The following is a 17617-nucleotide window of genomic DNA, read 5'->3' on the forward strand; positions in this document are numbered from 1 at the left end:
AGCTGGATACTACAACATGGAAGTGGTTTGCATTCGGACCAATGTGCTTGCATGTTATCAAAAGATTGTGGCCATTTCTGATCAAATCCTGGTGAGGCAGCAAGGTCAGGTTAAAATCCAGACCTGGCAGTTACTGCCTATGTTTCAGAAAAAGATGAACTTGCAAAACTCTTTTGGTCTTTGGAACTAGTATGTATAGGACACTTAACAATGCTTGGCACATGGTAGGTATTCAGTGAAAGGTGACTGGTGTCATCATTATTATTCACCTCCCAAGTGAATTATTGCTTGTCATCTATATAGATATTTCTTGGCAGAGCAATGAATGTAATCCATGTCCCATTTTGTTTATCTTGCCTTGTCAAGAGTCAGTGACATAAGAGGATGAGATTCATGGAGGATCCATGTTTGTTCCCAGATCTACTGCCCAGCCTACTTCCTCTATGTGTAAAATATGGGTCATTAATAGCACATAATTTACTGGGGAGTACTTCCGATTCTTATATGATGGATAATGATAGTATGAACGACAATGTTATTGGAAACTTTCGTGACATATTTAACCATCTTTAGGTCTTTGTCATCAGTACCTTGTGTTCTTAGGGACATTGTCATCTTAATCAGAGAAGGCACACATGTGAAATGTCTTGCACTCAACAAGTGCAGTGGAAGTTCATTTGGGAAATTCACAGGAAAGATGTTGTCAACATAGCCAAAGAGTTTCCAGAAAGATGCAGAGAAGATACTCTGACAGGCTTATGAAGAACCAAGTCCCTGTATAAGCAAGTTTTCATGTCTCTGGGAGCCACAGGCTTTCTGTTCAGTCTATTACTACTGCCCCGAATGATTCATTTATAATTTCATTCTTTTTTATTAGATAACTAGAGGCCTGGTGCACAAAATTCGTGCAAGAGTAGGCCTTCCTCCCCCGTGGCTGCCGGCACTGGCTTTCCTCTGGCACACGGGACCCGGGCTTCCCTCACAGCCCCAGCTTCATCCAGAAGGTCATCCGGAAGGACGTCCGGTCTAATTAACATATTATGCTTTTATTATTATAGATTCTTTTTTATTAGATAATTGCCCCCAATTAGGAGGGCTTATAAAAAACAGACATAAATCATTAGTTAACAGGTGTGAACTTATTTATTGGGCTTTCCTAACATATCAAGAAGCTTAAACAGATCAGTGTTTGAAGAGAATAGAGGTTCTGGGTACTTAGAAACAGAAGCTACTGAAAAGATAAGAAGTCTCAAAATATAATGTCAATGTTGCCACAGTTCTGGGAAGGGTAAACCATCACTAAAAAGCAACAATATAATCACAGAGTCGTAGCATGGGATCAACCTGCGACACCACCTCAGGAAACCATTGGGTTTCCATACACAGTCACGTGCCATAGATCATAAAATGTGTAACTTTTTCATCTGTCCTTAGTTTACCTGTTCACCTGTAGATGCCTTTCCTTGTGGGGATGTTCAACATAAGTCGAAATTGGGTAAACTGAATTCATACCCTGGAGTGTTTTCCAGAAGCAAAGAGACTGTGCCGGCACCCACCACTGCTCTGCACTTTCCCAAACAGTAATTCCTCAGTTAAAACACGACAGAAACTCAGACACTAAAAGTCTGCCCTGCTTTGGTTGTTGCTTAGTATTGAGTTTCAGAGTTCCTCCCACTCTGTCCAAAACCAGGGATGCATGTGTACAAAGATTAGAAATGCGTGGCCAGGCTCACTGAAGCGCCACCACCAAATCAGATCACATGACATAACATCCAGCTGGTTCTTACGTGCTGTTGTCTTCAGTTTCTTTCAGGTATATCTTTGGAATTCCTCCCCTGATCCTCGTTCTGTTGCCAGTCGCGTCATCTGATTGTGAGATCGAAGGTAAAAGTGGCGAAGAGTACCAGCATGTCATCATGGTGAGCCTCAACGACCTGGTACGTGCTCCTTGGCTTTTCTCACATTTTAACTCATTGGGAAAATGTGGTAGATGCTGTCGCTATGCCGTTTCATAGTCAAGTATCCATTTATAATTATTGAAAGTGGAATAACTAAGGGTGAAATTCAATGAGCTGCTAGCTATGTATTTTCATAGCTGGCAATCATTACATCCTTTAAAAATAATTATTTCCTAGAACTTCACACGCCCACAACTGCCCACCTCAGCCCTACCGCCCTTCACCGTCAAATTTCTCATGAACTAATTTAACATAACTGTCTGCATTACTCACCTCCCATTAACAGCCAGTCTCTGTGGAACCATTGTATCAGGAGAGGGGAAATAACAGAACATAACATTGAAAAGGTATCATGGAAAGAGATATATAGCTATTTTATCTGAATATGTGAACATATATATAGTATGTATTTTATATGTGTGTATATATAATTTGATATGAGTAAATTTTTTTATTTACTATGGACAATTTTTGATAGTAGATTTTATTTTAGAACAGTTGTAAGTTTATAGGAAAGATGAGCAGAAAGTAAAGAATTCCCAAATGCCCACTGGCCCTCTGCACAAGTTTCCCTATTATTTATATCTCGCATTTGTGTGGTACACTTGTTGCGATTGATTGAACCAACCTTGATACATTATTATTCATTAAAGCTGATAATTGACATTAGCTTTTGCTCCTTGTGTTGTACATTCTTTGGGTTCTCACCAATGCAAAATGTCATGTGTCCACCACGACAGTGTTTTACGGGATGGTTTCACTGCCCCTGAACATCCCCTGCGCCCCGCTGGTTCCTCCCTCATGCCCTTCTCTTGAACCTGAGGCAACCCCGGAGCTGTTTGTGGTCTGTAATTTTGCCTTCTGGAATGTCATGGAGCTGGAGTCATGCCCTGTGTAGCTGTTTTAGGCTGGATTCTTTCATTAGCAATATGTAGTTAAGGTTCCCCCATGGCTTATTGCGGCTTGATGCTTTGTCCATTTTATTGTCGAATAAAATTCCATTGAATGGATGCACCTCCGTTTGTTTTTCCATTCACTAACAGGACTTATCTTGGTTGCTCCCAATTTTTGGCTCTTATGAATAAACCTTTTATAGACATTCACGCGCAGTGCTTTGTACAGACGTACAAAGTGAGTTTTGGAATCATTTGGGTAAATAGCCAGGAGAGTAATGACTGGGTTATGTAGAAAGACCATGTGGAGCTTTGGGTAGTATGGACATTTTAATGACGTTGATTCTGCTAATCCGGGAACATGATATATTCTACTTGATCCTCTATCTTCCTTTCAACATCCTGTATTTTGTAAGTATAAGTCTTTTATCTTCTTAATTAAATTTCTTCCTAAATATCTTAATTTTTTGTTGCAATGGTAAATGGGGTTGTTTTTCAGTTTCTCTATCTGAGAATTCATTATTGGTATATAAATATGTCATCAATACCTGTGTGTTAACCCTACCAGACCTGAGGCCTTGAACCTAACTGTCCCCTATATCTGGGCTCCTGAGCATTAAAGAGAAAAAACCAACATGATATAGAAAAATGTTAGTTACATGCAAACAAGTGGTTAGAATAAGATGGAGCTTGGAGACATTGTAGAAAATAGGTCTACCTTTCATCTAGCGCCAATATTCCACCTCTGTGTGCCAACCCACCCAGCAGGATGAGCCTTGTTTCACACAGAGGTACTTCTTGCAATGTGAGCACCAGATGTTGCTCTTCACCTTCTTGCGTGGATTGTCTTTGTAAGACACTCCAGGATTTTGCTTGTTGTACCTGGAGTGCTTTCCCATGAACACAGCACAGATATGATTAGACGATGTTCCAGGGGGAATCTCTGGAAAATGATTGCCTGAGTCATCCGTTGAGGGCAGGGTTCCTTTCGTGAGTGGAGGTGGGCTAATGTCCTGTACCCACCAATAAGTTGCAGGCACAGTTTCTGAATATATCTGGTGAAATAAACTGGCTTTTTTGAAGCAGCTTGCTGCTTTGAAGCATACAAGATATAAGAATTATAACTGGCCCACATAAAAAATTTTATGAAAAGCCACCGGGGCCAGCGGTAATGACGACGAGACCGGTGAAGGCGGGTCATCTGGTCATTTTTGTCACAGCCACCCATATATTTATTATTGTCCTTCACCAGCTGTGGCATCTGTATTTCTTGCACACTGCCATATTTATTTCTTCTGTTTATTACCACATTTTGGGCTGGATCGTGGTAGTTCGAAATAAATGTGATGGGCTTTCTATCCTGCCACACTAAACATGTTACACTTTCTTGACATAGATAGCGACTGTCACCCCTAGCAAGTTTTTTTACACTTTTCAGCGACTTAGGAAACTGCTTCCTGTTTTGCTGCAGGGTTCCCACAATTCCTGTGTGTAATTCTGACAGTGCATATTTAGCAAGGGTTACAGAGTTGTAGAACTGGTCCATGACAAGCACTTGAGATTGATTTTCCATTGCACATGAGGTCAGGAGACGAACGACTGTATTTCCTACTGCGCCCAAGTCTTTTATAAGGTTCAAGATTCTCTTCATCACTCGAGCTCTCACTGTCTGTGTCACTTGAACTGGAAATGTATTCTTGATGAAATTCTGACTCCTCAGAGTCTGAATCAACCAAAGTATCGATCACCTGTTGGACTGTGATAAGCCTAGACCTACTTCACTTTCCTGTTGAAGTGCTTGGTTCATCAGCCGCTCGTTTCATTGTGAATTTTCAGAATTTTTTCACGTCAAACTACACAAAGTCAATTCAAACACATGGGGGCAGACATTTGCAATGGCTAACCATGAGGTTTGACCATGATTGGTTGGTTATTTTTAGTTTGTGATGCATTTTTTTCACGTACTAGGCAAAGTACCGAAAATTAGGTACGGTGGTATAGTGGCAGATTTGGAAATTATCGAAAAATCAGTACAGCGGTCTGGTAGGGTTAATTTTGTATCCTGTTACATTGCCAAATACATTTATTAAATCTAGTAGTTTTTTTGGTGGAGTCTTTAGAGTTTTCTACTTTACAGTACCATGTCATCTGTGAATAAGGAGAATTTTGTGTTTTCCTTCCTCCCTTCCAATTTGGCTGCCTTTTATTTCTTCTTCTTATCTGATCACTTGGCTAGGACTTCCAGTACTATATTGAATAAGAGTGGTGAAAGCAGACATCCCTGTCTTATTCCTGTTCTTAGGGAACATGGTTTTCATTTTTGCCTTTTGAGTATGATGTTGGCTGTATGTTTGTCATATATGGCCTTTATTATGTTGCAGTATGATCACATTGCTGATAGTTGTATCAGAAAAGGGTGTTGGATTTTGTCGAATACTTTTTCTGCATTAATTGATATGATCATGTGATTTTTGTCTTCCAATTTGTTTATGTGATGTATCACATTTATTGCTTCGTGAGTATTGTACCAGCCTTGCATCCTTGGAATAAATCCTCCTTGGTCATGGTGTATGATCTTTTTAATGTATTGTTGGATCTGATTTGCTAATATTTTGTTGATGATTTTAGCATCCATATTCATTAGGGATATTAGCTTATAATTTTCTTTCTTTGTAGTGTCTTCATCTAGTTTTGGAAAATGGGATAATGCTGGCCTCATAAAAGGAACTTGGAAGTGGCCCAGCCGACATGGCTCAGCGGTTGAGCATTGACCTATGAACCAGGAAGCCACAGTTTGATTCCAGTAAGGGCACATGCCCAGATTGTGGGCTTGATCCCCTGTGTTGGGCCTGAAAGAGGCAGCCAATCAATGATTCTCTATCATCCATTGATGTTTCTATCTCTCTATCCCTCTCCATTCCTCTCTGAAGTCAATAAAAATATTTTTTTTAAAAAAGAAGAACTTGGAAATATTCCTTCCTCTTGGATTTTTTGGAATAGTTTGGAGAAGATATGTGTTATAAAACTCTCCTATGAAGCCATCTAACCAGGGAGGTTTTTTATTACTACTTCAGTTTCATCAGTTGTGATTGGCTTATTCAAGTTTTGTGATTCTCCCTGATTCAGTTTTGGAATATTGTATTTTTCTAGGAATTTATTCATTTCATTCATATTGTCCAGTTTGTGGGCATCTAGTTGTTAATAGTATTTTCTTACAAACCTTTGTATTTCCGTGGATCCGTTGTTACTTCGCCCATTTCATTTTCTATTTTGTTTATTTGATCCTCTCCCTTTGTTTCTTGATGAGTCTAGCTAAAGGTTCATCAGTCTTGCTTATCTTTTCAAAGAACCAGCTCTTGGTTTCATTGATCTTTTATATATATTTTTTAGTCTCTACGTTTCGAACCCCTCAGGACCTGGTGCTTTCTTCTTTGGAAGGCTATTAATTACTGATTCTATTTATTTAATAGACATAGGCCAATTGAGGTCATCTACTTATTCTTACATGAATTTGAATCTTAAAATGCATGTAGGTGATACCAAAAGCAGCAGAACCAGGTTGGGGAGAGGACGGGTCACCTTGAAAATGAATGTAAATAAGAAACCAATAGGCTTGGTGTGGTTGGACTATGGGATGCAAGATGAGAACCAAATCCTCAGAGGAAGCCCAGACCACTCAGTGCTGTGTCCACCATACAAAGGAGTCTAAGCACCAGGAAGCCACTGAGGAGTTTAGGGGGAAGACATTCAATGTAAATGCCATTCTCCTATTGGCTTTTATTGATATGTATTAAGTATAATACATAATGAGAATCGAAATATTTGTCCTTTATATTCACTGCTGTACCAGGAAGGACTAGAACTATCAATAAATAATTGATGAATGAATGAATGAAAAATGAAATAACACATCATATTTTGTTTTCAACTTTTTTCTGGCAACCATGTAGATAATTTGTGGGGTAGGATGGAAAGCAAGGAGACAGTAGGAAATACTTCATTAATTTAGGTGAACATCATTGACGGGTGTAAACCAGGCCAGCAGGGAAGGCAGTTGGGGGCGACTGGGCCTGCAGGGGAGAGTAGTTGGGGGCACAATTTTAGGTACTTCACAGTAAACTGAAAGGTTTGTCAAGATACAGGTTGCTGGGACTCACCTCCAGAGATTCCTGTTTTTGAAGAATTTTAGTGATGTGGGATAATTTTAGTGATCTGGATAACTTCATATATGACCCTCCTTATTTGAAAATAATTTATGAACTCAAAGGAAAAAATTAGAATAGTCCCCTGATTTTGGTCTAATACCTAAATTCTGTTGAATCAGATCTACAAAGCCAGATATGTGGGTATTAGCTTATATGGGTTTCCTTATTTGTTTATCAGTGGTTAGCTCAAACACAGTAACAAAATAGAAAAAACTGAACCATAAATTCCATTAGCTTTTTCAAAAAATCCTCACCCGAGGATATGTTTTACTGATTTAAGAGAGAGAGGAAGTGGGGGGGTGAGCGGAGGGGAGAGGAGAAGAGAGGAGAGGAGAGGAAAGGAGAGGGGGGGAGGGGAGAAGCGGAGAAGGAGGGGAGGGGAGAAGGAGAGAAGAAGGAAGGGGGAAACATGGATCATTTGCCTCCCAACCAGAGATTGAACCTGCAACCTTTTGGTACAGAGGACAATGCTCAACCTAGTGAGCCACCTGGCCAGAGCAATTAGCTATTATTTTTAAGTTACACATTTTATTTTAGAATCCATGATTGAACATTCATTTTGAGGATAAATAAAGCAATCTTCTGCCTCATGGAAAAATATATTTTCACTGGCTCCCTCGTTAAATTGCTTTACTGTGAACCAGCATCACAGTGCAGCGTGAGGAACCCTGAGTGAGGGATCAGAAGACCTAATTTGTTACTAGCTTTGTACTTAGCAAGCATTGTGATCTTGGATACCTCATCTAACCTCTTTGGACTCTTCAGTCCCCTATAAAGTATGGAAATTGAATTATTCCGGAGATCTCTCATAGTGCTCAAATTTTTTGAGACATGGAAAAAAAGTCACCTTTTCTTTTCTTCTTTTCTCCTTCTTTTCTTTCCTCTTTCCTTTTGTTGGTGATCTGTTTTGATTATTTTCCTCCTTTCATAAATATTCATCAATCCCCTACTATGTGCAATGCTCTATGTCAAGTTCTTCCAAATAATAATAACAATAATATTATTAAGTGGTCTCCAATGAACATATAATCAAGGACTGGAGTGAAATTTATTCAGAAATAATCCTATCTAATAAAAGAGTAATAAGCAAATTGATCATCACACCAAGACACAAGATGGCCGCCCCCGTGTGGTCAAAGATGGCTGCCTCCATGTGAACACAAGATGGCCACCACAAGATGGCTGCCACAAGATGGCTTGCAGGGGAGGGCAGTTGTGGGAAGTTAGGGGTGACCAGGCCAGCAGAGGAGGGCAGTTGGGGGAGACTAGGCCAGCAAGGGAGGGCAGTTGTGGGAGACCCAGGCCTGCAGGGGAGGGCAGTTGGGGGGGACCCAGGCCTGCAAGGGAGGGCAGTTGAGGGGGACCATGCCTGCAGGGGAGGGCAGTTGTGGGCTATCAGGCAAGCCAAGAGGGCAGTTAGGGGTGACTGGGCCAGCAGAGGAGGGCAATTGGGAGAGACCAGGTCAGAAGGGGAGGACTATTGGGGGTGTCCAGGCCTGCAGGGGAGAGCAGTTGGGGGGGACCAGGCCTTCAGTGGAGGGCAGTTGGTGCGGGGGACCAGGCCTGCAGTGGAGGACAGTTGGGGGGGACCCAAGCCTGCAGGGGAGGGCAGTTCGGGGGGACCAGGCCTGCAGGGTAGGGCAGTTGCGGGGGACCAGGCCTGTAGGGGAGGGCAGTTGTGGGCAATCAGGCCAGCAGGGAGGTCAGTTAGGGGTGACTGGGCCAGCAGAGGAGGGCAGTTGGGGGGGGGAAGGCCTGCAGGGGAGAGCTGTTGTGGGGGACCAGGCCTGCAAGGGAGGGCAGTTAGGGGTGACCAGGCCAGCAGAGGAGGGCAGTTGGTGGATACCAGGCCAGCAGGGGAGGGCAATTGGGGGGGACCAGGCCTACAGGGGAGGGCTTTTGTGGGGAACCAGGCCTGCAGGGGAGGGCAGTTGGGGGGCACCAGGCCTGCAGGGGAGGACATTTGGGAGCAAGCAGTCCTGGATTGTGAGAGGGATGTCCAACTGCCCGTTTAGGCCCGATCCCAGTCCTAAACGGGCAGTCGGACATCCCTCAAGGGGTCCCAGATTGGAGAGGATGCAGGCTGGGCTGAGTAACACCCTCCCCATGCATGAATTTCGTGCACCGGGCCTCTAGTTATCTTATAAAGCAACAAATAAGCCATACTTGGAGAAGAAAAGACTTTTCTTTACCCCATTGAATAGTACTGGTATCCTTTGACCATACCTGTATGGGTTTATTTCTGGACTCTTCAATTCTATTCTAATATGTTTTTATTGCCATTCATTTGGAGTAAATTTTGAACTCAGGAAGTGAGAGTTCTTCTAGTTTGTTCCTTTTCAAACTTGTTTTGGCTATTTCAGGTCCCGTACAATTCCATATGGATTTTAGAATCAGCTTGTCAATTTCTAAGAAGAAGTGAGTTGGGATTCTAATGATTTTGTTGCACCTGTAGATCAGTTTGGGGGGTATTGTCTTTTTGATAATGCATAACGATGGTTATGATCCATGAATACAGGATGGTTCCCATTTTTTTAGATCTTTAATTTCTTTCAATGAAGTTTTGTAGTTTTCAGTCTGTAAGCTTTGAATTTCTTTTGTTAAAATTATTCTTAAGCATTTTATGTGCCTTTGATGCTATTGTAAGTAGGATTGCTTTCTCAATTTTATTTGAAATTTAAGTTTCTTAGCTCTGTACTCCTTGCATACTTACCTAAATTTGTATCTTATATTTCCATACTCGTCTATAAGTGTCTCAAGGACAGTTTATGTTTGATTCATCTTTGTATCCCACAGAATGCTCAGTACACCACCTTGCACCTGGTATTTTTCCATATAAACAAAAATATGAATTGTAATAATATATGATAAATAATATATGAATTGTAAATCAACTTCATATGTTAATGAGAACATGGAATTTGTTTCAAATAGGTTAGGAAATCTTTTTCTTGAACATTTGTTTCTTTGAAAACTTGTCATGAATCCAATGTTAGGTAATTTTTTGATATTTGATAGCAACTAGTTTGGGATGTTATACATTACTAGAGGCCTGCTGCACAAAATCTGTGCACTTCTGGGGGGGTATCCCTCAGCCCAGCCTGCACCCTCTCCTTCTGGGACCCCCTCAGGGATGTCCGACTGCCAATAGGGCCTAAACCGGCAGTCGGACAGCCCTCTCACAATCCAGGACTGCTGGCTCCCAACTGCTCACCTGCCTGCCTGCCTGATTGCCCCTAACTGCTTCTGCCTGCCAGGCTGATCACCCCCTAACTGCTCCCTTGCCGGCCCGATTGCCCCCAACTGCCCTCCCCTGCCAGCTTGGTTGCCCCCAACTGCCCTCCCCTGCCAGCCCGGTTGCCCCTTACTGGCCCTCCCTGCCAGCCTGGTCCCCCCCACTGCCCTCCCCCACAGGCCTGGTTGCCCCCCACTGCCCTCCCCCGCAGGCCCAGTCGCCCACAACTGCCCTCCCCTTCAGGCCTGGTTGCCCCTAACTGCCCTCCCTCCCCTGCAGGTGCGGTTGCCCCCAACTGCCCTCCCATGCTGGCCTGGTCGCCCCTAACTGCTCCCTTGCTGGCCCAATTGCCCCCAACTGCCTTCCCCTGCTGGCCTGGTCACCCCTAACTGCCCTCCCCTGCTGGCCTGATTGCCCACAACTGCCCTCCCCTGCTGGCCATCTTGTGGTGGCCACCTTGTGACCACATGGGGGCAGCCATCTTATAACCACATGGGGGTGGCCATCTTGTGTGAGGGCGAGATGGTCAATTTGCATATTACCTCTTTATTATATAGGATTATATAGGATTTTATTCATAAAAAATTATTTTGCTTAAACATGACTCATATAATTGAATTATGGAACTCTTACCATAATTGAGTCACCAGAATTGAGGCTGGTTAAAATATGAAGACCGCTAGAGAAGGCCAAACACTTTCTAAGAATGACTCAGTATAATTCACATTTATTAAGGACTGTCCTTTGTTCTGATATATTAAATTTAATATCTAATGACTAATAGGTTATTATTGGCTTTTACAATTTCTAATATCTTTAACTCTATCTCTATCTCTGTTCTAGAGGCCCTCAGAGATTCAACTTCTGTCTTCACCTCTCACGTGAACTTTAGAACCATTTAGTTCAAATATCAATTATAAATCTCTGCCCTGATTTATAATCATACACAATAAAGAACTATTTATCATCACTTTTATCTTGTTCCTGTTTCTGCATTTTCTGTTTAGGTAATAGCATTTATATTTGTCCTGTCAATCAATCCTGAAATCCCAGCATCATCCTTGACACCCTTGTTTTTTCATCACCAAATCCTATAGATTAATGTATCATTGTAACACCTGTATAAGTCATTCACTCTGTTGACTTCCACTGTTATAATCTTAGTTCAGTAGTCCACAGCCTTCCATAGGCCCTTGGGTGATCTCATTACCTCCAGTATACATCTTCACCAGCATTTGAATTGTCTTTCCGAAATTCAACTCTGATACACATTCTCTCTCTTTCATTCCTTTGGCAAAACTCTTTAATACTTTAAAGTCTCTTTATTTTAAGAACAATTTAATGATATACCCTGTCATCACTCCTGTTCAGCATCATTTGGGTAATCCTATCTAATTCAGTATTACAAGAAAAGGAAATAAAATATATACAAATGAAATAAAATGTTTTTTGTTTACAGATGACATCATTGTCTTCATAAAAAATACAAAACAATCAACAAAAGAACTCCCAAACCTAATAAACAATTATAATAAGGTTGAAGGATACAAAATTAATATACAAAAGACAATTGCTTTTCTATTTTGCTAATTGGCATTTATATTAGCATCAAAAAAAGAGAAATGCTCAGGTATAAATAAAAAAATATGTACAATATCTATATGTGAAAACCTACAAAACCATGATGAAAGAAATCAATGAAGAACTAAATAAATAGAGAAATACTCCATGTTCAAGGATAGACTCAGTATTGTAAAGATGTCAATGCAACTTGATCAATGCAATTACAATAAAATTCCAGCAAGTTGTTCTATGTATATCAACAACCTGATTTTAAAGTTTATGTGGAATGTTAAAAGACCCACAATAGCCAGCACAATATTGAAAAGCACCAGAGTACTGACATGACCCAGACACTATACCATTCTATTCAGTGGACTATAACTGGTGATAAAAAGAAATGAGCTACCTAGCCACAAAGGACATAGGGAATCTAAATGTATATGGTGTGGAAGAATCCGATCTTAAAGGGCTTATACTGCATGATTCCACTGTATGACCTTTTAGAAATGGCAAAACTGTGGAGCCATTAAAGAGATCAATGGTTGCCAGGGGTCAGATAAGGGGGTGGGAGGAGGAAATGGGTGTGTATAGTGTAAATTTAGAGCAATGAGATTATCTGTGACACTGTAAGGGTGAATACATGACACACATCTGTCAAAACCCAGAGAACTTTACAGCACAGAGTGAACCCTAATGTAAACAATGAACCTCAGTTATTAAAAATATAACAATATTGAGTCATGAATTATAACAAAGGTACCACACATTAATACAAGATATTAATAGTAGGGGAGACTGTGGATGGACAGATGTTCTTTTTTCTATAAACCTAAAAGTGTGTTAAAAATCAAGTCTATTTTTAAAAAAGGAAAATCTATAAACTGGTATATAAAAGCCTAAACAACTGGCCGACCAGCCGACCGTTCAACTGGCCAACAGGTAGCTTATGACATGCCTGACCACTTTGGGGCAGATGCTCAATGCAGGAGTGGAAACCACAGCCATGGAAACATGGAACAGATTGATGAATCTCAGAGGGAAGAGGGCAGTGGGGAAGGGCAGTAAGAGATTAACCAAAGATCTTATATGCATACTAGGGTCCCTAGGCCTGGCCTGCATGGATTAGGCCAAAACGGGCTCTCCGACATCCCCTGAGGGGTCCCACATTGCAAGAGGGCACAGGCCAGGCCCAGGGACCCCACCAGTGCACGAATCTGTACACCAGGTCTCCAGTAAAATAGTAAGTAACTATTTTTTTTTTTAAAAAGAAGACCAATAGTCTTCTATGAGTTATTGTTCCCCAATCTATGAGTTTAAGACTACATAGATTCTCCAACTCCAACATCCCGTGGTATGGACAATTAGTTGCTAGGGATGAAAAAATTACATTTCCATAGATATTTCCTGGGAAGAATGACATTAAGAACCCAACCTGTTGTTTGGGTTTTTGAGATCCCATGATATTAGATTCTTTATTTTATTTTATTTTTATTTTTAGAGAGAAGGAAGAGAGAGAGAGAGACCCAGACAGAGATCTAAGGACCCCACCACTGCAGATCTCCTTGGAGACTTGTTGGGCATATAAATATGAATTAAATAATTATTATAATTTTGGTACCTCAGGCCTGTGCATGGTTGGAGCTGATACAACATCTGGACCAACAAAAACATCCGACTATGTTGCATGGGTTTTCTCTGTTGATAGCTTGTAGCTGCAACAGAAATCAAGAGCAGAAAGAAAAAGCATAAGCCAAAAGGTGTGGATGGATGAAATAGTCCTGTTTTTCCTATGCGGCAAGTGGAAGGAAATACCTTCTGTTTGTGCTGATTAAACTCTCTATATTCTCACACAATTCAGATGCCTGAAAAGAAAGATTTCTGTGGATCTAGCAAGTCAGGATAGAACTTGTTTCATTGGAAAAATTGAAAAGACAATGAAGTTTGAGTATTCTCAATCTGCTGAGGGGCTCATTCCTGCTCTGCAAACCACTGTGATCTCATTATAACAAAAATGACATAACGTAGATTCTAACCTTCGTAAGGGACTTTAACAGACCAGGTTAGATGGCGACACAGAGGGTCTAATGGGACATGTATCACTGTTATTCATGAGTTAAAGTGTGCTGCTGGGGTAAGTTGACAGATGGAAGCACATGAAAGTGAACTAAACCCTCGCAAAAGTATAAAATAGAGCATCATGCCATGTCAGTCGGTTGGGTGTCATCCTGTGCACACCCTAGTTTCGAGTTCGCTCCCCCGTTGTGGTGTATACAGGAAGCAACCAATCCATGCTTCTCTCTCTCCTTCTTGCTTCCTCTCTTTCTAAAAATCAATAATAAAAAGCAGTTTAAAATAGCACAGCAGACTAAGGAAAAGACACTTCTTTGCCAAAAAAAGTCATTGAAAAGTGGCAGGCTAAGAATGAGAAAAACCTTTCAAGAACCCACATGACTAACTAGCATCTTAATACAACACGCCTCCCAAAATAATAAAGTACGGTGTCCTGGGCCGAGTGGTGGCGCCCCAGGTGATACCCGCCTGCACCTGGAAGCTGTGAATGTGCCCTGGCTTGGGGAAAGGTCTTTGCAGATGTAATTGAGACTTTTCAGGTGACAACATCCTGGATTGGGTGGGTCCTAACCCAACAACAAGTGTCTGGACGTGAAGAGCAGAGAAGGAGAGAAAAGGGCCACGTGAAGGCAGAGGCAGGGGTGGGAGTTCCGCAGCCCCAAGCTAAGGGCCACTGAGGATTGCCGTGTCTCCACAAGCCAGGCGAGACACATGGAACCCTCTCCACATTCCGATTTCAGACTCGGCCTCCAGAACTGTGGAAGAATAACGTTTCTGTTGTTTTAAGCAGCCCGGTTTGGGGAACTTTCTTATGGAAGCCATAGAAAATGCACGCAGCTGGTGAAAAAGATCTCACGAATGCTTTACCTTGGAAATGTCTGCTGGGGAAAAGGCAAGCGATGTGGGCAAATGACCCCCTTGAATATCACAGGCCTCAAAGCAAGGACACTTCACTGTCACCTCGAAGTGACCACTCTTCTCCCCAAGAAGGCAGTTTGCCAAACCCCACAATGGACTTGGGGAAAAATAAATTGTTAAACTAAGAGCACAGCCCTTGTTCCCCAACATAACTGACTGTGACTGTGCCTGCTTCCCTCCCCCGCCACAGTGCCACCTCCACACCCCAGCCACCCGCCCTGTGTCCCCAGGCTTCAGAAGAGCAGAAAGAACAGACAGCACCCTGGCCTCGCTGAGACACGACCGTGAGGGGCACAGTCCCCGCAGCTGGAGAGAAAAAGAAGAGGCTTTTCTAAGCAGGGACAGCGACAGCGGGTGAGAGCTGGAGCCGACCCGGACTGCAGTCTGTGCGAGAGAAGAGCGAGGGCCCCTCGGACTCCCTCTCAGGTGCCTCTTCGAGGCCTGGCTCACTCAGACCTGCCGGTTTCTCTCCACTCTGGGCATTTCCCTTTGAGGACAGTGGGGTTTCTCCGGCCCCCACCCTTTAATAGCTACTTTGTGAGAATTTCTATATTGGTAATTTTTAAGTTGGTTTTGAGCCCAGCTCTATGTCAGCATTAAATTTGGCAATATTGTAAGTTTTACAGAACTTGCCTTCTTTGCCGGGTGCATATCAAGGTAAATCTCAGCCAGATAACCAAGCAAGATGTTGTGGATCTTGTAGAACATAATGGCAACATGTGTGTGTCAGGTGTCTTCAATGAATAGTGATCGTTCATGTGGTTATTAATTCAATGGCCGTCACTGGTGTTGAGGACTGTGAGGTTAGAAGTGCAGTTTGTGGAGATAAGAGGTTTCTGCGCACTGTGAAGGCCACAGATAGGTTTTAGTTTGTGAATAATTTATAATGAACATTAATTTAGGTTTTGACACAACGGACCCTGCGTGAATGTTTAACCTGCGTGTGCCGCTTGCTTAGCTCTGTGACGATGGATAAATTACTTAAGCTTTTTACACTTTAGTTTCCTTATTTCTAAAATGGGGATAGTATAAGGATTAAATGAACTAATATATACAAAGCTCATGAAACCATGCCTGCAATTTAGTGAGCATTCAAGAAGTGATGGTTTTTATGATACTTTTCATGTTGGAAATAATATGTCTGCAATAATACCTCCTAAATTTCCCAGTTCACATCCTTAAAAACAAAAGCAAATCAAAACCTATATTATTTTTGAGTGGCTATACATTGCTTGATTCATGAGAGTGAAATTATTTAAAAATGTGAACGTACATAAGATGATTTTGCATTTGTAGAACTTAGAAGTAGATCGTCAGTAACTGTGGATTTCAAATTTTTATCTGTGAATTTTTTCAAATAAATCCTACCCCAAACTCCAGGGAGGCCTCTGGCCTTGGCCACTCTGCCTCACCTTCTGCCCATCTCTCACCGGCCCTTGTGAAAACTACCGCTCGAGTTCATTGCACTCGTTTCCCAGACAGGAGATTCAAGGAGAGGCTACATCCCTCAGCACAGGCCACAGGAAAGTCTCCTGGTCTGGGAATGTTTGGGTCCGAATCCCAGCTTCGTCGCTTTGGCATGGAGACTTTGGGCAGTCCATTAACTGCCGTCTGACCTTAAAATTCATTACTCAGACAATTAGAATTTTCGCTTACATAATCCCAGAGGCCCATTCCTGCTGAAAAGTTACTTAATGCCAATAAAGGAAATATTAGGACACACGTACCCACACCTCTATTTCAGTGTTCGCTCCATTGCACAGATGTAGGATTCCAGTCTACTTAGAACACACAGAGAATGGATGCCCTGTGGGGAGCTTCTGTGGAACTCTCATAGCAACATCCCCACACGCCCAGAGGAAGATGCGCTGACTCTTTCATCTGTGGCACTGTCCTGACTACCGGCCCATGTGTTACCAGGATTCTAATTCTTAGGGTCTGTGTTTGACACGAACATTGATATTTAGGAAAATATGCCAATTGCTGGATCATGCATTTCTGGAATATCATTTCTTATCCCCATGCATATATCACCACACCTTGATTAACACAGTGAATAAAAAACCAAGTTGTGTATCTAGGGTGTGTTGGTGAAGCTGGGAAGGCCTGCCCTGAATAGATATTATATATTCACCTCCAGAAAAAGGCCTCCAGGCACACAGAACTTCACACAAGATAAAGAATGGGTTGAGCAGCCAAGATTCAGTCATCACCTCTGTGGTATCCTCCTCTGTACTCACTCTATTCGTAACACTGTGGGTGTTTCTAATGCTTTCTGTGGATTGATCTTTTTTTAATTGAGCCTCATCAAAGAAATTCTACAGAGGTAGTTTCACAAGTGGAAATTCACACTCAAAAGCTTTCCTTTCCAACTCTTCTGCATAAAAAGCATTTGGGGGTACTTTTATGATATTATTTTGAAATACCATATTTTATAAGATAGGCATTTCCAATGTTATTTCTAGACTGGTGTCCTTTGTTTTATTCCTGGAATGTTCTCTACAATAGATGGCCATCAATTTCAATTGGTAAAGCATTTAACTTTGTTTCTGCTATCGTTTGTCCAGTGAAGACACGCAATATAAAACATGCTATTTTATGAGTGTAAGTTGAATGAGAAGCAAATTGACAATAAATTTCATTTGAACTGCTTTACTTAGGCTACTCTTGGTCATAGGAAGGACTGGGGAATTAACAAATTGGCTTTGGTAGTCACAGAGCTCTGATTAATTAATTTACAATTGTGAATGAATAGTGCTACTTAGTCACCTTAGA

At 41.8% G+C, this 17617-nt stretch overlaps 1 protein-coding gene across 3 annotated transcripts in view; it reads left to right on the forward strand.

The window, feature by feature from the left end:
- IL7 (interleukin 7) overlaps window positions 1-17617 on the forward strand; it is a 51198-nt gene that overhangs the window by 4524 nt on the left and 29057 nt on the right. For all 3 annotated transcript variants that reach the window (XM_028142058.2, XM_028142059.2, XM_028142060.2), the window contains exon 2: window positions 1804-1937. In XM_028142058.2, coding sequence (XP_027997859.1) covers window positions 1804-1937 — 134 coding nt within the window. The remainder of the gene's footprint in view (window positions 1-1803; window positions 1938-17617) is intronic.

This window comes from Eptesicus fuscus, chromosome 19, assembly GCF_027574615.1.
Source record: "Eptesicus fuscus isolate TK198812 chromosome 19, DD_ASM_mEF_20220401, whole genome shotgun sequence".
NCBI lineage: Eukaryota > Metazoa > Chordata > Mammalia > Chiroptera > Vespertilionidae > Eptesicus > Eptesicus fuscus.